We start from the raw sequence: 26,504 nt of genomic DNA, 5'->3' as shown, positions 1-26,504 counted from the left end.
GTCCAGGTGCCTGGCCCTGCCGGCTCTGGGTCATACGTGCTGTGTTTCCTCTTGTATACACACAAGAAATTGGAGTTTTGGACACAGTTCAGGTGTGGAGGGGAGGTGGGTGTGTCTGGCAATGCTTTGCATTTCCCTTCCCTGTCTCATCCCACATGCTTTGGGGAGAAGCCAGGGCCTCTGGGTGCCCTCCCTGTGGGCCCCGGGCTTGGGCAAGACCAACCTTTTTGAAGACATGCCTGCCTTCCTCGGGCGAGGACGGGGTCACCCAGGAGCCAGCCCAGAGGGGAAGGGTCCAGTGTCCCCTTTCCGGGGATGTGGATGGGTTCACCACGCTGTGAGGAGACATGGAGGCTGGGGAGGAATCGCTTTGTTAGCTGGAGTCCAAGCCTGGGTCCCACGGGCTGCCTGGGCCTCTGGTGACATGGAAGGCGAGGGGACCTAGGGGGAGCCCCAGGAAGCAGGTCGCCTGGTTAGCCCTACCAGAGGTGACTGCTCTGACACAGGCTTGGGGCTGCAGCTGCTCCACGGGTCCCAGGCTCCCCAGTTTGGCTCAAAGCCCCAGAAGAAAGGGGCTGCCTGGGTCGTTGTGGCCCCATTCACTTACTATCCCCACAACCTAAGAGGCACGATCTGTCCAGAACCTCTTGTTTATTTTCCTCAAATTGTGCAAACGTTTGGAGGCTCTTCCCGTGTAGGCCAGCGTGCTTGGCTGGTTGACAGGCGGACTGAGCCATGGCCCTGAGGACAAGGGGGGACAGACAGTTCCAGGCGGGCCTGGCCAGGTGGGTACACAGATGCCCTGGGCACAGGGAGGGGACAGCCCTGGGCAGATGTGGCCGTGTGGCTATCCAGTGGCCCTGGGTGGTCCGAGGAGCTGCCTGGAGCAGAGAGGAGACCTTCGCCAGCAGGGGGGCGTGTGGTCTCAGCGAGTCCCTGGATGGGGACGGATCAAGGCACAAACCGTCCTCTGCCTCCAGCGTGGGGGCAGCCCCGGACGTGGGCGCCATCCCCAGCACCCTCCTGGTGCTGCCGGGACCCCGGCCCCAGGTGGCGGGGTCCCTGGACGGCAGAACGGAAGTATCAACGTTCCAAGTCCTGGCCCGGAGAATGTCACTGGGGGCCCCCTGAAAACCTGTGTGTCTGGTTTGAGACTCAGCTCTGTTTCTGGGGACCGAGCCGCCCTAGGAGTGCTGAGCCCTGAGGAGTCCTGCCCGTGGGGCCTGTGTGACCCCAGGTGTGACCCTGTGGGTGACCCTGTGGGAGGTATGTGACCCATAGGGGCTGTGGCTCCAGGCCTTGGGGCCAGTTCTAAGAGTAGTGGGGGGACGGTGCAGGGGTAGCTGGGAAGAGTCTGCTGGTGCCTGACTGTGGGGGCCACGAATGGGCTGGACGGAGAGTCAGTGGAGCCTGGAGGGAGGGTGCTGAGAGCGGGAGCCGGGACGCTGCCCCCAGTCTGTGGTCCGGTGGGGTTAGTGCTGTCAGGAGCCACCAGTGCTCCTGGGAAAAGCCTGGCTCCTGCCTGAAACCTGTTCCGGAGCCCAACCCCCGTCCTCCCCACCTCAGTAAGTGTGCTGGCCTGTGTGTGGGCGTCCCTGCCTGAGCAGTGCACGGGGGTCCACTGAGCTGGCTGGCTGGGACGCCGTGTCCCCCCGCCCCGGTGAGGCTGGAAGGTTGGTGCAGGTCTCCCGGAGGCTCTTGCTCGAGGAAGGGGCGTGCCGTGGGGGCGTGTGGGTCTGGGGACAGTGGACCAAGGAACGAACCATCTGGAAGACACCCTCACGGGGAGCTCCTGCCGTGCTCAGGAGCAGTAAGGCCCACGCCTTCCAGAAGGTGCTGTGTTTGGCGTCTGACTACAGCTCTGAGATGCAGCCATCCTGAGCTCCTCGGCTAGGGACCCGCAGGGCTCGTCTGTCCTGAGCAGGGGTGGGGTGGGAGGAGGGTGGAGGTCTGAAGACTGTGAGGTGGTGTCCTCCCCGCTCCTGGCCCTGGAGGAGGCTTGGCTCTCAGCCTCCTGGCCTGGCACCCCTTGAGGGCTGGGCCAGGCCTGCCCGGGGGCTTCTCAGAGCCATGGAAGCTTCTGGGAGGGACACTAGGAAGTGCTTGGCAAATTGTCTTCCATTTTCCCAGCATCGAGGTCCACCAGCGCCTGCTGGAGCAGCCAGCCCGGGAGAGACGAGGCTCCAGGCACCAGCCTCGCATGTGGCCTCTGCAGCAAAGGCCACGACCACTGGCCCTCCTGGACTCATGCCTGGGGGCCGTGCACGCGGCAGGGGTCCAGAGGGCTGGGCTGCAGCCGGCGGCCTTCACGGGGCTCTAGTGGAGGCAGGGTGGGGTGGCCCACACAGGAGGCCACCGTCCACGGGGTGTGCTGACGGGACCTGATGCTGCCTGTCCCCTGGAGGCCACCCCGGGAGCTCGGGGGCGAGGGGGGACCAGGAGCCCCTGCCTGCCCCCTCGTCCGCCTGCTCCCATCAGACTCTGAGCGGATCCACTTGCCCATTTGGCAGAACCTCTCAGCTCTGCTGGTGGGGGATGGGTGGCGCTGTCCCTGGCCCACCAAGGCAGCAGGTCTCCTGGGTGTGCGGGTCCTGAGCCCAGGACGCTGGCACCTGTTGTCCCCGCACCCACAGCCTCCTGGCGGCAGGGCCTGCAGGCATCAGGCAGACTTTGGGGTCCCCGGAGGTCAGTGAGAGGGGTGCTGTGGAATGGGTGGGGACTCCCTCGCTGCCAGTGAGGACGGAAGGTGTAGGCCAGGGTGGGAGGGGCTCTGGCACAGGGGGTGGCCTGCTGGGGTGGCCTGCTGGGCTCTGGGTTCGAGGAGCTCGTTGGCTCGCTGCGGGAGGCTCAGGCTGACAGGGCCTCGGGGACCAGGCTCTGTTTGTCCAGGTCGCCGGGCCGTGGGGTGCAGTGTCCTTCTCAGCGGGAAACGGACAGGGTGTGGAATCAGCTGGGAGTCGTGCCATCACATGAGGGTTCACCCGACGCCCTGACCCCGCCTCACAGCAGAATACACGCGTTCCCGGGTCGCAAGGCTGGCAAGGAGCTAGCTCCCTCTGAAAGTTTACACACGTCTCAAGGGTGCAGAGGAAGAATTCTCACTCACAAGTTGTTAAAGTCCATGCTCGGAGAAAAGGAAGGGCGTCCCTTTTTCTTCTGCACCAGGGAGGGTTATAGTTATTCTGAAAACGCTCGTGTTTGTCCTGTGCAAGTGAGAGCTGGCTGGGCCAGGCTCCGAGCGGGGCGGGGGCTCCGCCTGGTGGCTGCCCAGCCTCCCTCCTCGGGCAGGGAGGGGGCCTGCGGGGCTGGGGGAAGCCAGGGCGGCCGCGCAGGGGCAGGGACCAGGCTGGGCGCCGTCCTGTCCTGCTGTGTTCTGCGTTTACTCTGCTCTAGTCTGTAGCAGTGCCGCCCCTGCCCCGACAGGAGGACCCACTGAGCTGACTTCACAGCAAGTGGGTGCCGCTCACAGCCGAGCCATCACTCCCTGAGCTGTGGAGCACGGAGCAGTGCTGTTTGGGAGAAGTGCGGAGAGGCAGTGGGGACATGCGCCGTCCCGGCTCCACTCATTTCAGCGTCTGCAACAAACCACCCCAGACCCAGCTGCTGGAAGCAGCGTCATGCCATTTCTCGGGGTCCCGGTGGCTGTGTTCAGCTGGTGGTTGTGGGGCTGGAAGGCCCGGCATGGCCTCACTCACTGGCTCCTGGCTGGGCCACCTCAGGGCTTCATGTGGCCTTTCCCTTCGGGGGTCCAGCGGCCTCCTTGGGGCACCATTTCTGGGAGTGTTCGTGGGGAGCAGAAGCAGAGGCTGCAAGATTCCCACAGCATCACTTTGGGCCCATTCTACTGGTGAAAGCCAGGCCATCGTTCCTGACTCAGGTGTGGGGCAGTGGGCTCCAACACTCCGGAGGGGAGGGAGGCAGCCGGGGGGTGTAGGGACAGGCCTCTGTGGCCCTGTCTCTCCTCTGACACACCCAGCGCACAGTAACAGTGTGGCCTGCTTTCCTTTTTCTAGAAGGAGCCCCTGGGTGGAGGGTGGCCACATTCCCCTCTGCTATTTGGGAGATGTTGAGTTTGGCTGTCTGACACCCCATCCTGTTTGGTTTTGGTTTGGCCTTTATATGGACGGCTCTGTGCTCCAGACCCCCTGGCATTGACGGTGTCTTCTGCACTGGGCACTGTCCCCAGCCTCGGGGAGACCTTGGGCAGCCCTGCCCTGGCCCCACACCGCTCCATCTACGGGGGCCCCAGCCAGCGCCTCGCTGCTGTGTCTTGGGCTGTGGAGCTGGGGAGGTGCCTGCTGGGCCTGGTTTCCTGAGGATGCGGCCTTTCAGCCAAGTGTTGGGCTGTGGGGAGGGGCCCCTGAGTAACGTTCAGTCCTGTCCGTGGCCCCCACGAGTCAAAGGCTCCCACTGCGCCTGCCCCCCTTGGCTTGTCCTTGTGCTTGACAGTGCACTTGGGGTGGATGAGGACCCGGCGAAGGATGAACAGTGGGGGGGGGACGACCGCTTTGGATCCTACACATGAGCTCTGGGCTGGGCCCTGGTTCTAAGAAAGCCCATGCTTGGGTCCAGAGGCCCAGAGGATGGACAGAGGGCTTTTTTTTTTTTTTTTAAGATTTTATTTATTTATTTGACAGAGATAGAGACAGCCAGCGAGAGAGGGAACACAGCAGGGGGAGTTGGAGAGGAAGAAGCAGGCTCACAGCAGAGGAGCCTGATGTGGGGCTCGATCCCATAACGCCGGGATCACGCCCTGAGCCGAAGGCAGACGCTCAACCGCTGTGCCACCCAGGCACCCCATGGACAGAGGGCTTTCTAAGTTGACCATTGTATGTATGTGCATGGGGGGGGGGCTAGCTCTTTCCAGGGCATTCTGCTTCCCTCAGGCCGTGGGGCCATGGGAAGAAGGAGGGTGGCTGGGCAGGTGGCCAGGTGGATTTCGTGGGTCCGACTTGTCAGCTCCTGAGATGAGGCTTAGTATTGTTTTTCTGTCTTGGCTAACATTGGTTGGCCACTGAATGACCGTCAGACATTCGGTTCTGTGTCCGTCCACAGTCTCACTGAGGTGCATGTTTGTCTCTCAGGAGCTGGTCAGACAGAGCTGTGTGAGCTGTGTGTGTGTGAGAGAGAGATGCTGGATATAAAAAAAACCCATTTCCATAAAAACCCTTGTGAGTCTCCCTCGTGGTAAACGAGCTCAGGAGACAGGAGGCTCCCTGAGCTGGAGATGGGGGTGTCCGAACACTGTCTATCACCTGTGAATTTAGACCTTTGAGTGGTTCTTACGCAGATGCTGGGACAGGAGGCTCCCTGAGCTGGAGATGGGGGTGTCCGAACACTGTCTGTCACCTGTGAATTTAGACCTTTGAGTGGTTCTTACGCAGATGCTGGGACAGGAGGCTCCCTGAGCTGGAGATGGGGATGTCCGAACACTGTCTATCACCTGTGAATTTAGACCTTTGAGTGGTTCTTACGCAGATGCTGGGGACTCTCCCCGAGTGCCCTGAGGGCAGACCCACCTGGGGCTCGGGGGCCTGGGGGCCTTGAGCTCTCCGGGGGTCCCCCCGAGCCTGGACCAGCGCAGCGTCTGGCAGACAGCATCGGCTCTCAGGCCTCTGCTGTGGGGGTTCTGCTGTCACGGGCTGGGACTCTGTGGCCCCTTTCATCAAGGCCTGACCCAGAGCCTGCCGCCCCCCGGCCACTGCTGGAAACCAGCCTTGCAGACATTCCCGGACGCTGGGCCCGGAGCCCCCTCCCCGGTGATTCCAGATGCAGGAAGTTTCAGAGTCTCTGGACTCTGCACTGAGCTCGCAGGCCGACCCCCGAAGGAAAGGGAGCTCAGCAGAGCCCCTTGTGCTTGAATGGCGAGGCCGCGGGGGTTGTACGGAGCCCCTTTCAGCTAAGACCCCTTGGAAGCAACATCACAGGGTAATCATTTCCAGCTGTATTTATTTATTTATTCCCACAATTAGTGGCTTTCAATTTTTTTGGCAGCTGAGCTCTTTAAGGATATTTTTAGATTTATTTTTTATCGTTCTAGACAGTCTTATCGATGTGTAATTCACATAGCCCACAATTCGCCCATTCAAAGTTGCACACCCGCTGGGCTGTCCTACAGAGCACACGTCTGTGAGAAGCGCGTACAGGCCAAAGAGGGGCCCGGGCGCCCCGTCTCGCCGCTTGGCAGAACAGACCGCCCACCTGCGGGCCCGGAAGTGGCTCCCGGACGCGGCCCCGAGGCTTGGCCACCTGGCGCCCTGACGGCTCCAAAACCCAGGACCCTGCGGACCTGGGGGGTGTTTGCACCGGAGGGTCTTTTGGCAAAAGAGGAGCCTCTCTTTCGAAACAAACAGATTTCTCTGAGGACTGTTCGTTCTGCTTGCACAGCTGTGAAGAGCTCAGCGAATTCCTGTTGCCTCAAGGCCAAAGGGGTGATTATAAATGTCGAGCAGGGATCTCAAACAGATGGTCAGCGTGTGCCCGGGTTCCATGAAAGCCCTCTGCAAGGGCCGGCAAACACGCGGTGTTGGCACAGGCAGTGCGGTGTGGCGGAACGGCGTGCCGTTGGCGTCAGGTCGCGGGGGTACACACCCGCCTGCTTGGCGTTCTGTGTGGGCCCTATCCAGCCGCGGTTAGAATAGTTATATAAGGGGCTATAAAACGATATCCTGCCGCAGTTGGGATTGTTATATGAGGGGCTATAAAACTTCTGTGGCTTCCACGGCACCCAGGTCCAAGGGGGCCACAAACCGCCTTCCCTGGGAGGGAAGGGTTCAGTAGTGCAAGGACCCGGGACTCTGTGACCCTGCGACGCTGTGTGGCCTTCTAGAGGACGTCCCTTTGGGGTTCGGGAAAACTGTCCCGCGTCCCTGGCTGCAGGTGTCCAGGCCCCCTGGGAATTGTGGACCCCCGGCCGAGGCCCCGCTCCTGTGCAGGCCGTGTGGGCTCCTTCTGCCTTTGTGGACGAGGGACAGGACATGCCAAGACGTGGCTTCGCTTCGGTTTTGTGTGGGTGGAGTAATCACGGGAGACTCCATTCTACCATCTCCCATAACTTCGAGACCACGGTGTGCAGGAAAGGGGATGGGACGCAGTAGGAAGAGGTTCCTTCAAAGAGCTGCAGGCTTGGGTTTTAGCTGAAATTGGGGCTGGACATGCCAGGGTGAGCTCGTGAGGGATATGTGCAGTTTCTAGCTCTGTCGCCTGGGGGCCCTGGAGCTATTACCTTCCCCAAACGGTGAGCACCCCGGCCCCCAGACGACGGTCCCTCAAGACCATTCCCACCAGTAGACGCAGGGCTCCTGGGAGACGCCGCTGGAGTAGGAGACAAGCCCGGAGCATCTTGTCATCCCAGACCGCAGGCGTGACACGTCGGGGTGCCGGAATTCTGGAACGAGACAGCGATGCGTGGTTAACGGTAGCATGGTGGCATGAGTGGAAGTGACAGCCATGATGGGTAGTGAATGGTTTTCTCTTGTGGTGAGCACCCAGAAATGGACCTGGGTAAACACTCCATTTACAACAGCCAGCAAATCAGGGTACATGTGATGTGAGACACAGGACCTATGTCATGAAAACAAGGCTTCCAGGGTGACAGTCTGATGAAAGAGAACACAGTGCTTCCCGTGGGATGGCAACATTTTAACAAAGTCCCTGCCTCCACGTCTGTACCCACACTCCCTCGTCTCCCTTCCTGGGCTGCTGGGGTCCCCCGGGTTCTGCCCTCCCCAGCTCGGCGCTGCTCTGACCTGGCTCTCTCTACTGGACACGTCGGGGCTCTCGACCACGGCCACCCACTGGAGTCCCTGCCCTGCTGCGTGTGGAAGGACGCTGATGCACTTCTCCTGTTCCCCAGCGGGGCCGCAGCGAAGGCTGTACAGGCGGGGACAGTGGGGGCCTCCGGGGAACACAGCTCTGGCTGCATCCTGGCGTGGGGCCTCGGGCCAGGCACGTGACTTCCCTCTGCCCCATGGCTAACAGCCACCCATGGGGACTCCACAGGGTAGAGCACGTCGGGTTCTGAGGCTGGGTATCCGTGGTGACTATAGGGTGAATCCTGGGACACAACCTCCCTGCGCAAAGGCTCTGTGCATTTTAATTCAGAGGTCCCAAGAGGGGGTGCCCATCAGGACCCCGGTGGCAGCGAGGCCTTGGGCTCTCCACAGCGGCCACGTTGAAATATGCTGATCAATGGTGTCAGGTGGAAATCCAACCCAAGCCTTTTCCAGAACTGGCCAGCAAGCTCATGCCGTCTGCTGGGCCTCCCTCTGCCCTCTGCCCTCTGCCCCCACCCGGAGAGCCGCTTACCACCCACCCTCCTCTGGGCTCCTTCCATCCGGCACGGACACTGAGGAGCTTCAGATGCTGCGCTGTTCTAGGCCTTGTGGTATAGACCGGGCACTCCTGCTCATAATTGCTTAGAATTCCCTGGCTATTACTGTATGATTTGCTAACATTTGAACTTTAAAATTGACGTACTAGTTAAAAATTCTCCTTTGGGCATTATGTTAAACTCCCAGAGTGTTTTGTATTGTATTTTATTTTGTTTATTTTTTAAAGTAGGCTCCACACCCAGTATGGGGCTTGAACTCACAACCCCAAGATCAAGAGTCACATGCTCTACCAACTGAGCCAGTCAGGAGCCCCATTTTTTTTTTTTTATTGAATTTCGAGAGCATTTTTTTTCTAAAAGATTGTATATATTTATTTGAGGGAGAGAGCATGAGAGCAGGGTGAGGGGCGGAGGGAGAAGCAGACTCCCCACTCAGCAAGGAGCCCGATGTGGGAGTCGATCCCACAACCCTGATATCGTGACCTGAGCTGAAGTCAGATGCTTAACTGACTGAGCCACCCAGGTGCCCCTAAACTTTGAGAGTGTTTTCTGCAGAAATCTGGTCATCTCCTTTCCCCCAGGATGGAGGCGTGCTGACCACAGCCCTACAGGGGTGAGGGCCTCCTGTTGCTCCTTGTTTGAGGCTCAGGGCCAGAGGGCTGTGACCAGGCATGCTGTGACCCTCTCACCACTCCCCTGGGTGGTGCGTGGACAGACATTTGGCCACTGAGCAGTCAGCCCATACTAATCCATTTTTGCGTCATGGGAAAGTTAAGAGAGGTGTCCTGTTAGGCCCAAGTCTGGTCTCCCTGCTGCTCCAGGGTCGCCCTGATGGAGGGGCCCACCTCTTGCCTGGTTCTCCTAGGCCAGCTTCTCAGTCCTACTTTCCCTTGGTTGGAATTCCTTCTCCATTTGCTTGTCACACTCCTATGCACCCTGTAAAGCCCTACGTAAAAACCCCTGTCCAAGCAGGAAGTTCCTTCCAGTGTCCTTTCCAGATGCTAAGCTCTAGAGTCCAGGTGTGGCATCCAGGCCCTACATGACCTACGACCTGATCTTCTCGGGGCCAAGGGCCCCATGGCAGAGTCCACTCGGCCCCATTTCCCCTGCTCAGAGGCCTTTTTGGCACCAGTTGCTCCTCCATGTTGCTGGAGCCCCTGAGATAGTCTGCCCTGCCAGGCACAGCCTGTTGGGGAGACTTAGGCCCCAGAGTCAGACTTCTGGAGAGACCCCTCTGTCCTTTACGTCTTCAAACACAGGGAAGTCTGAAACTCACCCTCTGACCTCAGATCTTGTCCAAGGAGAGGCCTGGGAGTCAGCTCCGTGGTATCCGTGTCCGTGGGAAGCAGGTGGCCAGGGAAGGTGCTCTGGAGGAGGCTGTGAAAACCCGCAAGCACCTGGGAAGGACAGTTGTGGAATCTTCCTGGGCGTGTCTGCCCGTCCTGGAGGCAGGGGTCTGGGCGGGCAGCTCCTCCGGGGCCCCCCCCTCAGAGCTCAGAATCCAAGCTCTGTCGTTATCGGCAAGGTTGGGTCCGTATCAGCGCTTCCTCTCTCCAGAAAGTCAGCTTGCAGGTGAATCGAGTCAACAGTCCACAAAACCATGTAGGTGACTTGTCGGACGGCCTGGCCACATGCAGAGCGTGATGGGGGCCGTGGGCTCCAAAGAGGCTGCAGCCCCTCCTGGCTGCATTCTGACTCAGGCAGAAGAGAGCCCTGCCTCTCCCCAGCTCAACTCCCGTCTGCTCGAGGGCCAGGCAAGGGTGGTGCTGTCCACTGTCGAGCGAGGAGGTCCACATGGTTCTCGGCCAGGCAGCCACGTGGCAGGTCAGCTTGCTGGAAATCACGGCTGAAGATAGCTCGATGCGGATGGATGTTTTCAGTGCTCGAGGGCTGGAGTCAGGAACAGGCAGCCACGTCATGAGCATTTATCGGTCCGATGTCAGGAAAACAACTGGAGACGCAGACCACCCGAGGCCCCGAAGACGGGGGTTTTCCCAACGCGCTGCTGTTCTCCCGTAGGTGGTGGGCTGCTGCTCCATGTCCCGTGCTTTCTGCAGAACCTGGCATCTGGGACGTGCCTGCCACCCCAGTGTTGGCCTGAACAGAGGCCTGACCGTCGGGGAGCCCGGGGCTGCAAGGGGCCCCTTCCTGCTGGCCTGGCCCCTTGGGTACTGGGTCACCAGCCAGGCCACGTCTAAGGCAGCTGCTGGAATTTCTTTCAGAGATGTGTCTGCCTCCATGAGCAAGCCCAGCTTGGGCCCAGGCTGCAGCCCACCATTCCGACAGATGTATAGAAATAGAGCTATATAGACCCCCACCACCTTCTCTCTGTTCCCCCACCACAGAGGTTATGAACACTTGGATAATGCTTTCTCAGCATCCCCTTGCAGCTGGAGGCGATCATGTGACCGAATTTTGGCCAACAAGTTGGAAGTGGAGTTTGCTAGGGGCTTCTAGAAGGCTTTTTGACTCTTTGTCATGGCTGGCCCTGTCCCTTCTCCCTTCTTGCTGATCCAGATGTTGATGTGATGTCTGGAGCTTGGCAGCCATCTTGTGACCATGAGGCAACAAGCCTGGAGAGGGAGAGATGTCAACGTCCTCAATGTGGCGGGACTGAGTCTGCCAGAACCAGCAGCCTCCCCTCTCCAGACTTCTAGATCAGCGAGGAAAATCCACCATTGTATTCTGATTCTTGGGACTAAGGAGCTAGGTGATGTGGCATTTTTATGCTGACGTGCAAATGTGTGTCACAGCCCAGGCAACTCCTTGAGCTCTGACTCCTTTTCCAGCCACTGGCTGGTATCTCCACTTGGGGGTCTCAGGACATTTTTGTACCACAGATTTGCTCCCCCACCTTCCAAACCTATCCCTGCCACATGGCTTTCTCTCTCCTCATCCTGTGCCCCCTCAAACTGGGAAGTCTGAAGCGAGGGAGGCATCATTTATTCACTCGGCAAACGTGACCTGAGCATCTTGCTCGTGCCAGCTGCCCTTCCAGGGACCGAGCAGCTTACACGCTGGTGCGCAGTACAGACCGTAAGTGGACAGATGCATACGGGACCCTCAAGGTGGCAGTGAGGCTGGGGGGAGAAGAAGGTCAGGGTGGTGAGCGCTCCTGCGGGAGGGTCAGGGAGGTCACTGGGGCAGGTGGGGGTGGAGCAGAGACCAGAGGCGCTGGGGGTGGGGCATCCATCAGCTGAATCCTCAGGAAGCACAAAGGCCCTGAGGCCAGATGTATGAGAAGTAGAGGAAGGGGGTGGCTGGAGAGAGGAGGGGACTGAAGAGTTGCCTTTTTAATTAATGTGGGTTTGAGCACATTGGGCTTTTGGGGGTTTTTTTTGTTTGTTTTGTTTAAGATTTTATTTATTTATTTGACAGAGAGAGACAGTGAGAGAGGGAACAAAAGCAGGGGGAGTGGGAGAGGGAGAAGCAGGCCCCCGCTGAGCAGGGAGCCCGATGGGGGGCTTCATCCCAGGACCCTGGGATCATGACCTGAGCCGAAGGCAAATGCTTAACGGCCGAGCCACCCAGGCGCCCCACACACTGGGCTTTAGAATGCAAGGTCATTTGGGCTGCTGAGGGAGCGTGGGCCACATGTGGGTGGGCAGGGACACATGTGGATCCCTGGGGCGGCAGGCTGCCACGGTCCCGGGAGCCTTGGAGGACGAGGTGAGCAGCTGTGGCTCAAGACTAAAGGTGGGACAGATGGGCACTTTGTGGGGCCACGAAGCCAGGGCAGGTGGAAGGAGCCGCTGTCCACCAAGGAGCAGGGGCGTGGGGGGAGATCAGGGCTGCAATCTGGCCCCTGGGGCCTCCGATGCCTTTTGATGCCCAGTGGGGTTTTGGGGCTAGCTCAGGCTGGGGATGCGAATTTGTGGTGGCCTGCACACCAGTAATACTCACAGAGACCAGCAGATGCTTCCTCTCCCTCCCAGGCCCTGAGCCCTGCGCTCCCAGGTGCCTCGGGATGGGGAGGGCAGGGGGACCCCTTATGGCCAGTTCGCTTGCCGTCCAGTGCTTCCGCGGTGCCCTGCCCTAACGGAGCACCGTGGCTGGTGGAAGGCAGGGGTGGGGCGTGGTGGGACGGTGGTGCTGCTGTGGCAGTGCCTTTGTCCAGTGGATGGCAGGACAAGGGGGGTCCCCACCTGACTCCGTGGGGCTCCCCTTGTCCCAGTGCTGTCGCTTCCCTGATCTGGTCACAGCGTCTCCCCCGGGTGATGGGGATTGGGAGGGACCCATGCCTCCACCCCACCTGCTGCGCGCCTGGCATGCAGGCAGACCTCCAAAGGGCCTCTCTCGTGGCACCTCTCCCCTCACCCAGGGGTAGAATTCCAGGACGTCCCACCTCTGAACCCCCTCCCCTGATGTGCCCCTGGGGGTGTGTGAGCTCAGGGGTCTCTGTCGGGCCACAGTCTCCCAGGGGACCCTGCTCGGGGCCTGTCAGCTCGGCCCTCTCCAAGCCCCCTCCAAGCTTCTCCTGGGTTCTGCACAGAGAACGATGCAGCAGGGGGCTGGGGGGGGGTTAGAGTCGGATGATTCAGGCTCTTCCTGGGTCTCAGCGCCCGCACCCCAGGGCCCCCATGGGATGGGTGTGGCTACATACTCAATAGGAACGGACGCACAGTCATGGCTGGGGGTGGGGGTGGCGCCGGTCCCTCCCATGCCCCTGACTGGGGGCTGGAGGGCTCCCTCTGCCCCACAGGTGCTTCCAGGCCGTTCTCCTCCTGGCCCTGACCATGCTCCTGCTGGCCGGCATCCTGCACATGGACGTGGGGCTGCTCACACCGTGAGTTCTGCATCGGGTGCCCGCTCCCAGGGCAGTGCCTGCGACCCCAGCCTGTCCACCTCTGGGTCGCACCGGGCACGGCTGGTGATCGTGGTGGTTCGTGCCTCTCCACCGGGCCTCAGCTTCCTCCTCTCTGAGGGGGTGAGGGAGGCTCTTCCTTTTGGGGATCCAAGAGCCTCCTGGAGCCCTCCAGTGTCTCCTGTGGACAGCAAGCTGCCCAGGGCTCTGGGCAAGGCGCCTCTGGGCACGGCTCCGGGAGGGTGGGAGGGGCCCCGGGCTGGGCGTGTCTTGGGCAGAGCGGCTGGGTGCAGAGGGTGACCAGGTGCTAGGAGACAGGGCTTGGGTCCATGGTAGGTCAGGGAAGGTCAGGTCCCCTGCTCCCCTGCCTGCCGCTGGTTCAACCTCTGTGAGGCCCAGTGCTGTGGCCTGGCCGCTGGGAGGGCTTGTGGCTCCAGGCTTCCTCTCCCTGCTTCATCGCCTCCCTGGTTGGATCTCCCCGGGGGGCACCAAGGCTCCCTGGGTCTCTCCATGGGTCCCCCCATTGTCCCCAGGGCTGGCACAGGCCTCTGGACCTGTTCCCTACTATCCAAGGTTATTCTTACTGGCCTTGCACTGGGGAGGAAAGGTGCCCGTGCTCCAGGCCGGAGTCACAGCGGGGTGGGTGCCGTCACGGAATCACAAGAAGGCACCAGCTTCCCCTCTGAGCAGTCAGGTTGGCTGGTCCCGGCAAACGCTGGATATGTGGCCCAGGCCTCAGGGCCAGAGCCTTGCCGGGTGCCCTGGGGACCAGAAAGGAGGTTGGGGGCCAGAGAGGGGGTGCCAGGGCCCCGGGGCCCAACCTGTGGGGTGACAGGGGGTGACAGACGACGCAGCCACTTAGGGAGCAATCAGGTCTATGCTGGTGGGTCCTCTGCACTGGGGGTCTGAGTGGAAGCCCAGTGATCGACTGAGGTTGGGGTGCAGGCTCTGGGCGGCAGTGGTAGGGAAGGGGTGGGTGACAGAAGAGGCTCTGGGGTCTCTGGGTGGGGGGGTCCGCAGACCCTCCCTGGTTGACAGTGGCCATGCTCTCCGCCCAGCCTGCTCGGGGGCCAGGCCGTGGGGCCGCCCGTCACCAACGTCATGTTCCTCAAGACGCACAAGACGGCCGGCAGCTCGGTGCTCAACGTCCTCTTCCGCTTCGCCGAGACACACAACCTGTCTGTGGCGCTGCCTGTGGGCTCGGGTTTCCACCTGGGCTACCCCTGGCTCTTCCTGGCGCGCTACGTGGAGGGCTTGGGGCGCCCCGGCCTGCAGCAGCAGTTCAACATCATGTGTAACCACCTGCGGTTCAACCTGCCTGAGGTGAGGACGCAGACAGGAGGGGAGCATGGGGGGTGGTGCAGAAAGGAGGGGAGCGCCCAGGGGGTGGGACACACCCCAGGCTCTCTGCGGTAGTGCTTCGGAGGTGTGACCCTGGCGGGTGGCCGTGACCTAGACGCTGGAGAGACTGAGGCTGTGCGTGTGTGTACGTGCAGACCTTGTCAGAGCCTCACCTGGGGGCAGGGGGAGACCTGCCGCACACCCTGCTCCCCTCCCCCGCTGACTGTTGCTTGCCATTGCTCTTGGAATCGGATGAGGGCACTCTCATGGCCCGCCACTCTCTCCATCTGCTTCTCTGGACTCCTGCTTTTGCTTCCCAAACCCACGAGGTCTTCCTACTCAGGACCCTTGCACACGGTCCCCTTTTGAGGGGACACTCTTCACAGCTCCTCCTCTGGGTCATTGACATCTCAGTTTAGAGGTCACTTCCTCTGGGGGTGGGGTTTCCTGATCTGCCTTCCAAAGGCTTAGCAGGGGGAGAATGGGATGGGGGGGTTGGAGAAGGGCGGGGCCCCCTTCAAGTGTTTTAGGGTCCTTCTGGAGTGGTGGAGGGTGCAGACCTGGGAGTCAGGCGGCCTGGCCGCGGGGAGGCGGCTGTGCGGGGAGAAGAGGGCGTCTGCCTCCGGGGCTGCCCCAAGGGGCCCGAGAGTCACCGGCCCGGCCCGCCGTGTCTCCGCACAGGTGCAGAAAGTCATGCCCAACGACACTTTCTACTTTACCATCATCAGAAACCCCGTCTTCCAGCTGGAGTCCTCGTTCACCTACTACGCGGCCTATGTCCCTGCGTTCAGGCACGTGAAGAGCCTGGACGCCTTCCTGGCCTCCCCGTGGACCTACTACAACCGGAGCGCGGGCTTGAACAACGCCTACGCCAGGAACAACATGTGGTTCGACCTGGGCTTCGACAACGATGCGCCGCCGGACGACGAGGCGTACGTGCGCGCGCGCCTGGCCGACGTGGAGCAGCGCTTCCAGCTGGTGCTCATCGCCGAGCACTTCGACGAGTCTATGGTGCTGCTGCGGCACCTGCTGCGCTGGCAGCTGGACGACGTGGTGGCCTTCCGGCTCAACTCGCGCAGCACGCGCAGCGTCACCGGCCTGACGCCTGAGGGCCGGGCGCGCGCCAAGCGCTGGTGCGCCCTGGACTGGCGGCTCTACCAGCACTTCAACCGCACCTTCTGGGCCCGGGCGCACGCCGAGCTGGGTCCGCGGCGCCTGCGCTCCGAGGTGGCGCGGCTGCGGGCGCGGCGCGGCGAGCTCACGGTGCGGTGCCTGCAGGACGGCGCGGCCAAGAACAAGTCGCAGATCACCGACCCGCGGCTGCGCCCCTTCCAGTCGGGCCAGGCCGACATCCTAGGCTACAACCTCCGGCCGGGCCTGGACAACCAGACGCAGCAGATGTGTCTGAGGCTGGTCATGCCCGAGCTCCAGTACGTGGCCCGCTTGTACGCCCTGCAGTTCCCGGACAAGAGCCCCAAGCGCATCCCCTTCCTGGAGTAGCGGACGGGGCCCCGCCCAGCCCCTCTCCTGTCATCCCCGGGAGACCATGGCAGCAGTTCACAAGGGGGGGGCTCCTGGGGCGGCTGCTCTGCAGGGTGAAGACCCCTCTGAAGGGGCCCGCCCGTGTTCCATCGTCTCCGAGGCGCCATTTTGGTGAGGTTCCCGCTCTGGGGTAGGAGGCACACCCGGTTGGAGGGTACAGACCTGTTTACCACGTAGCAGGGAAGTGAGTGACATTAAATCACATGTTGACAGGGACGCCTGGGTGGCTCAGTCCCTGAAGCGTCTGCCTTCGGCTCAGGTCATGATCCCAGGGTCCTGTGATCGAGTCCTGCATCAGGCTCCCTGCTCAGTGGGGAGTCTGCTTTCCCTCTCTCTGCCGCTCCCCCTGCTTGTGCTCATTCTCTCTCTCTGTGATATAAATAAAATCTTTTTTAAAAAACTACATGTTGACCAACTGTCTCGTGAAAGAACACATGTTTGGCACATTGACCATCGGAAGAACTTGAACCCGGGGGGGTCCAGAGGCTTGGGCAGCAGGGCCGGGAGTCCTGGGGGGAGCCCTGGTGGCTCCCTGAAGTTGCTGGCTGGGGGACATGGTGCTGGTCACAGAGACGCTGGTGCAGCTCCCCCAGGCAGCACTTGGAAGCTGGTATGAGGCAGCAAGGATCCGGAATGTTCAGCTTCCCATCTATGGCTGTATGAGGCTCCTTTGCAACTGAGGAATGGCTTTAGGTTGAGAAATGTTAACACTGCTTACGAGACGAATGGTTTGGCCAGAGCACAAGCTGAAGACTGGTGCCACAGCGCCCTGTCGGGACGGCCCCTGGAACGTGCGGTGTCTGGCCTGTTACAGGAGCTCCCGCAGCTTACGGTGTCCCCCGGGGTCCTGGAGCCACCTCGGGTGCAGTCTCAGAGGAGGGGGCTTCCAGGCACCCCTGTTTGTCAATTGTGGGGAGGGACTGAGGGCCCCTGCCTGGCAGGACGGGATCCCGGCTGCCTGGGGGCCCAGATGTTAGAGTGGGGAGCACACCAGTGCCATAGACCCTGTGTCCTGAGAAGAGCAGGGGGCCTGGAGCGCCCAAGAAACAGAGCCGCTCTTGCATGCAAAGCCTAGAGGCGAAGCCTGGCCCGTCTGCCCGGAGCCCAAGGTCTTCTTCCTTCCGCGAGAGGAGACCGCGGGAGCCCGGCCGGCGTACCTGGGGAGGGGCTCCATGTGCAGGCATGGCCGCCTTTCTCAGGGGATCCGCCTTTCAAGGAGACTTCCAGCAATCAGAAGACGAGCAGCCCCCTTGGACACCAGTTTCATGGAGAGAAATTTAAGAAGAATGAATTTTCAGTGAGATTAGAGGACAGGTTGCAGAGATTTTGAAAGTAAAAGAGGATATTGGAACCTGAAAACATGACTTCCAGAGCACTGCACAGAGACAGTAAAGCACAGAACAGGCATGGCGGAGAGCCAGGGGTGGCGGGGACACCGTCCCGAGGATCAGTCGTCCCCCACCCAGAGGAGACCCAGAGGATGGGTGAAGAGGTGGAGGGGGTGAGACACACAAACTGCTGGTCTAGGAATGAATCCATACTGATGATAAGCAGGGGAGAGAACGTAGTCCGTCACTTTGCAGCGGTCCTGTGTGCAGACAGATGGTGACCACTCGTTGCGGGGGGCATTTCGTGATGCACCTAACTGTTGAGTCACTATGTTCTCCCCTGAAACTAATATCATGTCATATGTCAGCTACACTTCAACAAGAAAGCAAAAAACAAAACAAAACCCACAGATCTCTTATCCTGTTTGTAGAGGAAATGTAATTGTAACACAGGACAAACAGCTAGCTCCTAGATTAATAGGCATGAAAGGTTATCAATAGCTTACTTATAAATTTTTTTCACCATATTGTTGAAAGCTTCTATGAATGAAAGTTTTTCAAATGATAAATTATTTATTAAGCATTTCTTGGTGTTGTTAAAAATGAAAAAACAAACAAACCCAACCCCCAAATCCCTAAGCAGAGGGAATGAGGCCCGTGTGTGGGCCGCCTCCTTCCATGGCCCCAGTGGGCATCTTGCTTAGACAGCCCTACCTGGACACGGGGGCTTTGCACTGGTAATTTGGGGGCTTGGAGGCTCAGCAGGGGACCCATCAGACTGCACTGGGTCCGGACGTGGGGGACAGGGGAGGGCAGATGGTTTGGGTGAGGCCCTGAGAAGTGGGGGGATTGTGTTTGATGTGGAAATGTTGGGGTCTGGAGTGAACAGCTACGAAAGAATTCCTGAGACATCTTCGGTGCAAAAGGGTGATTTGATTAAAGCAGGAGGACAGGACCTGTGGGCAGAAAGAGCTGCCCGGGGTCACGGGGAGCGGCCCATCCTATACTTCCCGTCGGGAGGGGGTTAGGGAGAGCATACGTCTCTAAGGAATTTGGAAGCAAGGTTTCCAGGACCTTGTTGGGAAAAGGTCATTTATCACCGTCTAACAAGACCCGAGTCATGAGACCCTCCAGGTGTGTATCAGGGACCCACAGCTTGGGGGATGATTGCCGACTCGTACCTTAGGGAGTAGAGAGAAAGGAGGTTTCCAAGGGAATTTCTACATCTTTAAAGGAGACTCACAGGATCCTGGGGGGCTAAATCTGCCTTTTGCCCTCGGCGAAGTGTCCACAGGGAGGCCGCTGAGCTCCCAGGGGAAGGCAGTCTGCCTGACTCAAGGACGTGTGGATGGGCTGTAGGCAGTAAGGACATTCAGTTTTTCGTTTGCCCTTGTTTACCACACCAGTGCGGACTCCTTCCCACAGTCGCCCCCGTTCCTTCTGCGGCAGAGCCCCGGGCTCCCATCCATCCCCTCTCTGGCTCCCCCGAGGACCTGAAGACACAGGTGGTTTCGTCATAGGAAGTCGTCATTTCCCCAGAGCCCTGTTTCCCATCTACGTCCTGTTGGAACGGAACGGACCTGAGTTCCCTCCTCGGTGAGTCACACACAGAAACCGCACCTGGTGAGCTGTCCCACAAAGGAAACTGGATTTGCAGCAAATAAGGAGATCCCAGTGACGAGGGAACAGAGGGCCTGCTGAGGACAGAGCAGAAACTGACCCCCCCCCATGGGATGTACGGGACATTCCTCAGGCACTCCTGGCTGCCCTAAAGGACAAAGAAACAGTTAACCCATAGAGACCACAGTCCTGCAAGTCTGGAGCCTCCCTCGGTTTACAAATGTCTTAGCGGATGTACAAGAACAAAGTATCTCTATCAGTAACCCAGCTTCCGGAAGGGAATGTAGGTACAGTTAAATGTCCTTACAATCTGCAGGCTCCAGGAAGTTCCCAACTACCTTCAGGGTAATGCCCTGCTAGAGGGGTCAACAACCTTAACCTGAGATGGCCAGGCCTCCTGTATCCTGTGAGTCTTCTTTAACATATGAAAGTACTTTCTCAACCTCCCTGTTTCCTTATACTCCCCCAACCCCGTAGTGTATAATCAGCCCCCCTCCCAACCCGGGGCAGCAGCTCTTTCTGCCCACGGGGCCTGTCCCCGAGCTTTAGTAAACCACCAAAGACATCTCCAGAATTCTTTCTTGGTCGTCGGCTCTGGACCCCACCCCACTGAACCTCACCGATATCCCACAACCTCCTCACGGGGGAATAACTTCCAAAGCCATGACCCCAAGCAAGGGTGGATGGATTCCTTTTATTTAGGGTGAGGGTGAATACTCGGAAAGGGGAGCCTCATTGTTGTATGTAGAGGTGGGCACAAAGTCACGCATGTGCCTTAAGGAAAGGCTCGTGCTCCTCCTTGGGCAGAGGTCTCCGTGTTATAATGAGGTCAGGGCGACTGTCGGCCGCTCCGTGGTCCATCCGCACAGGCGTGAGTCCGTGAGTCGGGGGTTGAGCTTCCACTGGTCCGTGTGATCCAGGCAGTTGTCATTGCCCGGGGGCGGGGGGCGCCGGGGGATCCGCTTCAGTGTCCATCACGGGATGCTTTACCTGCCGGGTCTTTGCCTGAGTTAAGAGATCAGCTGGAAAGAAGAGCTTCAGGAAGAATGTGGGATGAAGGCCAGTGGGTACAAGCAGGTGGGCAGTAAAGGTCAGGTTTTGGGGTCTATCGTGTGGGGTCCTGCTGGTGCGGGTGGGGCCCAGGGAGCCCCTGAGGGGGATGGACCTTCAGAGAGCCCTTTTCACTGATAGGGCTGGGATGCTGAGGGCTCCCCTGAGGCCCTGGCCTGGGCAGCGGTCACTGGGACATGGTCACTGGTGAAAGGGCCAGCTGGCAGGAGCACTGACAAGGCGGCTGGGGCTAGGAAGGGGGTGGGGTTCTGGCCCCCCAAGTCTGAGCTGGCGGCCTAGCATGGACATGGGGCTAGAGCCCAGGGAGAGCCAAAGGGGCCGGCATCCTGGGGGTCAGGGGTGGGGCAGCTGGACGTCAAGGCTGTGGTGAGAAGGCCAAGGAGCCTCACCAGGAGTCTGAGTGCTCACTTGGGTTTCGTGGGAGGGTGTCTCTGGAGGAGGCTTGGGGCAGTGCCTATGTGTGTGCCCCTCAGAGGTCAGCTGTGGCCCCTTGCAGCAGGCTCCCCCAGCACAGCCTCGTGGGAGGGCGAGCCCCCAGACCCCAAGCACCCTGGGGTGGAGAGAGGAGCCCTGTGTGGCCCTGTCATGGTGCTGGGCCCCTCCCCAGCGTGCCGCCCCGCCCTCTGTCTGTGCCACACTACAGCCCCACAGCTGGCAGGAGGGTCCCGGGCCTGGGTCCTGACGCAGCCCTGGGATCCCGCCAGCTCTGGCTCCCGCCCACACAGCGGGCCCTTGTGTCTGCCCTGCTCACTGGGCCAGAGAAGCAGGCGCTCCTGCCGCTGCCCCATAGCCAGCTCTGCAGCCTCCCTGTGGTGCCCGGTGAGTTCCCTCCCTGCTCACCTGAACCCCAGACCCTGAGGGCCAGAAATGAGCTCCTCTGTCCTCCCTGGCTGCCCAGGGCGGGATGCGTGGACTGAGGGCCGTCCAGCCCGATGCTCCACATGGATGCCCCCAGTGGGATCATTGCCCGGTCCAAGGGGCAGGGGTGCCAAAGGGCCCCAGGGGTAGATTGAGAGGGTGGGTGATATACACTGGGCTGGGCCTGTGGGAGCTGACGGGCATGTGGGCACTGCTCCACTAGGCCCAAGCTTTGTAACTGAGTCCTGGCCCCTGACACGGCACGGGACGCTCAGGTCAGACTGGAGACCCTACCCAAAGCGAAAGAGCCAAGATCCCCTCTGCCCAACTTGTATGCAAAGCCCTTTGCTCTTTCTATGCATGCCTTTAAGTGCCCTGCAGCAGGCTGGGATCCCGGGCCAGAGGACAGGAGCTGTGCTCGGCGGAGGGTGTGGGGGGCAGTGGGGGGGGGGGAGACCTGGGCTGTCCGGAGGCCAGAGGACTGGAGCTGTGCTTGTTGGAGGTGGGACCTGGGCTGTCCGGAGGACTCCAGGGTGGAGCCCGGACAGGATGCTGGGACACAGCCATCCTATCCCTGGTCAAGCGAAACCCCTGGACCCTGCTGATTTAGCCCAACTGGGCCAGCTGCCCATGAGGCTCTGCTCTTCCTCTTAGATTGAGGGGGTCTCCCCGGGACTTCGGGGCTCTGCAGAGACCTGGGGCCTGGGCAAGGATGGTGCTGGGTGCCCTCGCCCTGCTTGGGGCATCCGGCAGAGTGAGCAGCTGGTCTGTGCAGCTTGGCGGGCTGGGGCTGGGGTGGGCCCAGAACCCCTGCTCTCACCGACACCCATCCAGGTGGTCTCCAGCCCTGGGGAGTAAGCCAAGTGCAGAGAATGTCCCCTTGTGTCCATTCAGCCTGGAGCGACAAGTGGCAGCTGCACCTGCTTCCCTCTGGGGCACAATTGCCCTTTGGAGGCAGATGCGGGTGGGGCCCAAGGGCTTCCAGACACAGGAAGCTGTTCTCAAAACCCCAGAGGCTGTCGGGGGGGGGGGCAGGCCTGAGGTTGGCAGGGGGTCTGCTGGACTCAGCGGCAGTGGCGTGGGCCAGTGTGCTGCCACGAGAGCCCTTCAGCGGCAGGTGGCCGTGGGCAGAGTGGACTGAGGTGGAGGTGTCTGTGTGTTTCGGTGCCGTCGGGGGTGGAGGCAGAGCCAGCCAGCGCACCCTCCCGTGGGTCTGAGCAAGGCCACTGTCGTTTAGGGGTGCCCATCCCGACCGTCTCCTCAGACACGCGCTGGCTGTGCCGTGTGCAGGGGTTGACCCCTGAGAGCGATGCCCCGGAGTATGATGTGAGGCGTCCTGCGCTCCCCCTCCTCCCTGCCTCCTCCTCCCCTCGGTGCCGTGCGCTAGTCACTGTCCAGTGCCTGGCCACCGGCTCTGCCGCTCGAAGTCCGGCACGTGGCACCCTCGCCCTCCACTGCCTGCGGCCCCTGGACCACCACGGCCTCCCTCATGCACGTCCCTCGGGGGGCTGGCCCAGCCCACATTTGCCTTTGTGCATACTGCAGGGAGTGAGGCTACCTCCAGAAAAGCCGCCTTAGGTCCCTCCCCATCAGTCACCCCTACAGGAGGCCTGACTTGCGGTAAGGGGGCCGGGCGACCAGGTTCAGGGAGTGGGGCTGTGTGGGGCACGGGATGCAGGGGCAGGAGAAGGTGGGGCCTGGGTTGTGGAAGAGAGGCTGCAGTGCAGAGGGCTTGAATCTCCCCCGGGGTCCTTCCAGACAGGGCTCCCCTGGTGCCTGGAATGCCGCCTCCTCTCGGCCCTTCCCCCTCCCCTCTTAGCCTTGGCTCCAGGAAGCCCCCAGGCTCAGCACACCCTCCCCCAGCCTGGCTTCTGGCCTCTGTGTGCAGAAGCTTGTGGGGCGCATTCAAGGGATGGCTCGGCTCAGACACGGGGGTGTGTGTCTTCTTCCCATCACTGTGGGGAGCAGCTGCTTTCCAAGGGCAGCCCCCGTGCACCAATTAGAGCTGGCTTGGCCCCCCTTTCTGCCAGGAGGGGGTAGGGTAGGACAGCAGGGTGGATGACCTCTTTGGCCTCCTTGGGGTCCCTCTCACTGCTCCTCTGGCCTCCACTGCCTTTAGCTCTCTCGAGGCACATGTGGGAGCCATTTGGGGCACCTGTGGGTGGGGTGGCTCTGCTAGACCTCCCGTGACCCCCAGCTTTGCTCAGGAGCCCAAGGGGCAGGGTGGTTGGTCCCCGGCGCCCGCAGATGTCCTGCTAGGACCTGGACTTCAGGCCCCTTCTCTGCAGGAGACCCACTGGCACCCCCCTCTTGGTTTCAGCAGGCCACTCTCCCTGCCCCTGTCCCCATCCCTCCTGGCCACTCCCAAGAATCCCACAACCCCCAGGTCTGAGAAGGATGGTGGCAGCGGCAGCCAGGGCACCTTTTCCAAGAAGCGTGTGTCTGAGTGTGCGGAATGCGAGTGTCTGGTCTCCCAGGCTTCTGCGTGGGGAGTGTGCGTGCGTCTGTGTGCACCTGTTTCATGTCTAAGTCTCTCCCTGTGTCACTTTCTGTGTTGTGCGTCTGCTGTGTCTGTTTGTGTTTCTGCGGGGCCTGTGGTCCTGGGGCCCCTATTTGGGGAAACTGAACCCCTGCCTATCCAAAACTTTGGGCTCTCATGGTCCATGTGGCCAGCATCCTGCTGGCAGGTGTCTGGGAAATAGGGTGGGCAGAGTCAGGGGAGTCTGGCCAGGCATCTCCTGCTCCGAAGGGTTGAGAGGAGGAAGGGGAGACTGCAGACATTCCGGGGTGCAGTGGCAGGGAGGGCGGGGGGAGGGGCTGCCCTGGTCTGGGGATGGGGAGCCTGGGATAGCCCGGTCTCGGAGGAGGTGGTCACAGGGAGGCACGGGCTAACCCTAACCCTAACCTGCAGAGCCCCCTCCCCATTGTAGGCAGACAGGAGGGGAGCGAGCACGCCCCACCCGCTGACCCTGTGGTCTGCTGACGCCGGAGCCCTGGGCCCGCCCCGCTGACCATGGGGGCCCCGCGTGTCCCCGAGCGGACCGTGCTCTTCCAGCGCGAGAGGAGCGGCCTGACGTACCGCGTGCCCGCCCTGCTGCCCGTGCCCCCTGCGCCCACCCTGCTGGCCTTCGCGGAGCAGCGGCTCAGCCCCGACGATGCCCACGCCCACCGCCTGGTGCAGCGGAGCGGCACGCTGGCCGGCGGCTCCGTGCGGGTGAGTGGCCTGGCGCGCACCGCGGGCAGGACCTGGGCGGGGCACCGCCGCACGCACAGGTAAACTGAGGCCGCCTGCCCTCCCCCCTCCCTCCGGGCAGTGGGGCGCCGCGCGCGTGCTGGGGACAGCCGCCTTGGAGGAGCACCGGTCCATGAACCCCTGCCCGGTGCTTGACGCCCGCACGGCTACCATCTTCCTCTTCTTCATCGCGGTGCGGGGCCGCACGCCCGAGGCCACGCAGATCGCCACGGGCAGGAACGCCGCGCGCCTCTGCTGCGTGACCAGCCGGGACGCTGGGCGCAGCTGGGGCGCGGCCAGAGACCTCACGGAGGAGGCGGTGGGCGGCGCCGAGCACGGTAGGCGAGGTGTGGGTGGGGGGTGTGCCGGTCATTCGCCTGCGAGCAGGGCGGGACTCACAGGGGAGGGGTGGGGCTCGCAGCGGGGTGGGGTCTGCACTGGGTCGGGGGTCCGCATGGTGGGGGGTGGGGGAGGGTCCCGCTACAGGTCACAGGGCTGCCTACTCCACCCCCCAAAACTAAGGGCCACCCACCCCGTTTCCTGGGGCTGCCACCCCCCCAAACCATCAGTCCTGTAAACGGGTGTTGGTCACCCCCACTGGGCCTGAAAAGCAGGCTTATCTGAGGCTGTCTCAGTCTGAGCACTGAGGTCCCCCCTTCTCAGCACCCCAACCTCACTGCCTTCTTACCCACCCTGGGGTGTCCAGCCTAACGTCCAGGGCTGGGCAGGTGGCCTGACCCTAAAGCTTTTCCTCCACTCCTGCTGCTTGCTCCTTAAGGGCCTGACCACTCACTGCCCTCTGAGGCCACTCCAACCCTGGTGTGGAGACACTGACCCAGGGGTCACCCTGGCCCTTGTAGGTGGGATCTAAGCTGAGGGGTGTGGCAGGCTCTGGGGCGTGGACAGGACACACAGAGCTGGGCTAAAGAATGATGTGCTCCTGTGGGCCCTACTCCGTGGGACTCAGGCCCAAGGGCTTGACCCCACCCTGAAGGTCCGCATATGCCCTCTGCTCTTGGCTGCCCAGTGTGAGCACCGTCGGTGGCCGTCCATCCACACTCAGGGACTAGCTCCCTGCTCTCAAGCTGAGAACCTGGCCAAGGAGCCTGCCTGGGCTCCCGGCTCCTGTTGATGCTGGAGAGAGGCTTGTCCGGCCCTGGAGGATCCAGCGTGGCCAGCAGGAGTGGACGGTGGGGGCACAGTCAGTCGTGGCTTCCTCACGAGCTGCCCCCTAATCCGAGGCACCGGCTGCTGACCCTCCCCAGCCTCCAGGGTGGGCGGTGGTGCCCAGCTGCGGCCGTGGCTGTCTCCCTGCTGGGATGACCAGCAGCCCCTCTCCTCTGCAGACTGGGCCACGTTCGCTGTCGGCCCGGGCCACGGCATCCAGCTGCGCTCAGGCCGCCTGCTGGTGCCAGCGTACACGTACCGCGTGGACCGGCGGGAGTGCTTCGGCAAGATCTGCAGGACCAGCCCCCATGCCTTTGCCTTCTACAGTGACGACGACGGGCGCACCTGGCACCGGGGAGGCCTGGTGCCCAACCTCCGCTCGGGCGAGTGCCAGCTGGCCGCGGTGGACAGCGGGCAGGCTGGCAGCGTCCTCTACTGCAATGCCCGGAGCCCCCTGGGCAGCCGCGTGCAGGCGCTCAGTGTGGATGAGGGCGCTTCCTTCCTGCCTGGGGAGCTCGTGCCTGCCCTGGCTGAGACCGCCCGGGGCTGCCAGGGCAGCATCCTGGGCTTCCCTGCCCCACTCTCCCGCAGGCCAAGGGATGAGAGATGGTCAGCGGGTGCCAGGAACCCCCTCCGGTCCCCACGCGTTTGTCCTGGAGTCCAGCAACCCTCAGAGGAGGGTGCTACAGACACCCAAGGGGATCAGGGGCTCGGCGGGATGCAGGGATGTAGGGACAGCTCTGAGGAGCCTGGCCTGGGGCCTGGTCTCGATGGGACCAGGGACGCCTGGGCCCCGAGGGTCCCGGGGCCCCCTGCCACCCTGTCTCGGAGCCCCACCTGGCTGCTGTATTCCCATCCGGTGGGGCGCAGGGCTCGGCTCCACATGGGAATCCATCTAAGCCGGTCCCCCCTGGACCCCCACAGCTGGACGGAGCCCTGGGTGATCTACGAGGGCCCCAGTGGCTACTCTGACCTGGCATCCATCGGGCCCACCCTCAAGGGAGCCCTGACCTTTGCTTGTCTGTATGAGAGTGGGGCCAGGGTCTCCTATGAGGAGATCTCCTTCTGCATGTTCTCTCTCGGTGAGGTCCTGCAGAATGTGCCGGCGGGCCCCGAGCCACCCAGCCACGGGGGGAAGCCTCGAGAGCGCTGCCGGCCTTCCTGATGGGCTCTCCGGCCAGACCCACTTGTATGTCCCTAACACTATGC

General features: G+C 61.6%; 2 protein-coding genes across 2 annotated transcripts; both read left to right on the top strand.

Annotated features, from left to right (window-relative positions):
* Window positions 1–8,813: 8,813 nt before the first annotated feature.
* GAL3ST2 (galactose-3-O-sulfotransferase 2) lies at window positions 8,814–16,305 on the top strand. The gene is made up of 4 exons (XM_040637886.1): window positions 8,814–11,368; window positions 13,035–13,118; window positions 14,195–14,459; window positions 15,159–16,305. The coding sequence occupies exons 2-4, from the start codon at window positions 13,069–13,071 to the stop codon at window positions 15,975–15,977; spliced, it is 1,134 nt and encodes a 377-aa protein (XP_040493820.1). The 5' UTR covers window positions 8,814–11,368; window positions 13,035–13,068; the 3' UTR covers window positions 15,978–16,305.
* A 7,368-nt stretch (window positions 16,306–23,673) lies between these two features.
* Window positions 23,674–26,460, top strand: NEU4 (neuraminidase 4). Its single transcript, XM_040636972.1, has 3 exons — window positions 23,674–24,110; window positions 24,211–24,466; window positions 25,475–26,460. Exons 1-3 carry the CDS (start codon window positions 23,910–23,912, stop codon window positions 26,458–26,460), a joined length of 1,443 nt encoding a protein of 480 aa, XP_040492906.1. The 5' UTR covers window positions 23,674–23,909.
* Window positions 26,461–26,504: the final 44 nt, after the last annotated feature.

This window comes from Ursus maritimus, unplaced genomic scaffold, assembly GCF_017311325.1.
Source record: "Ursus maritimus isolate PB19 unplaced genomic scaffold, ASM1731132v1 scaffold_1, whole genome shotgun sequence".
Taxonomy (NCBI): Eukaryota; Metazoa; Chordata; class Mammalia; order Carnivora; family Ursidae; genus Ursus; species Ursus maritimus.
Note: the sequence above shows the minus strand (reverse complement) of the source record. Positions and strands in the feature narration are given on the sequence as shown.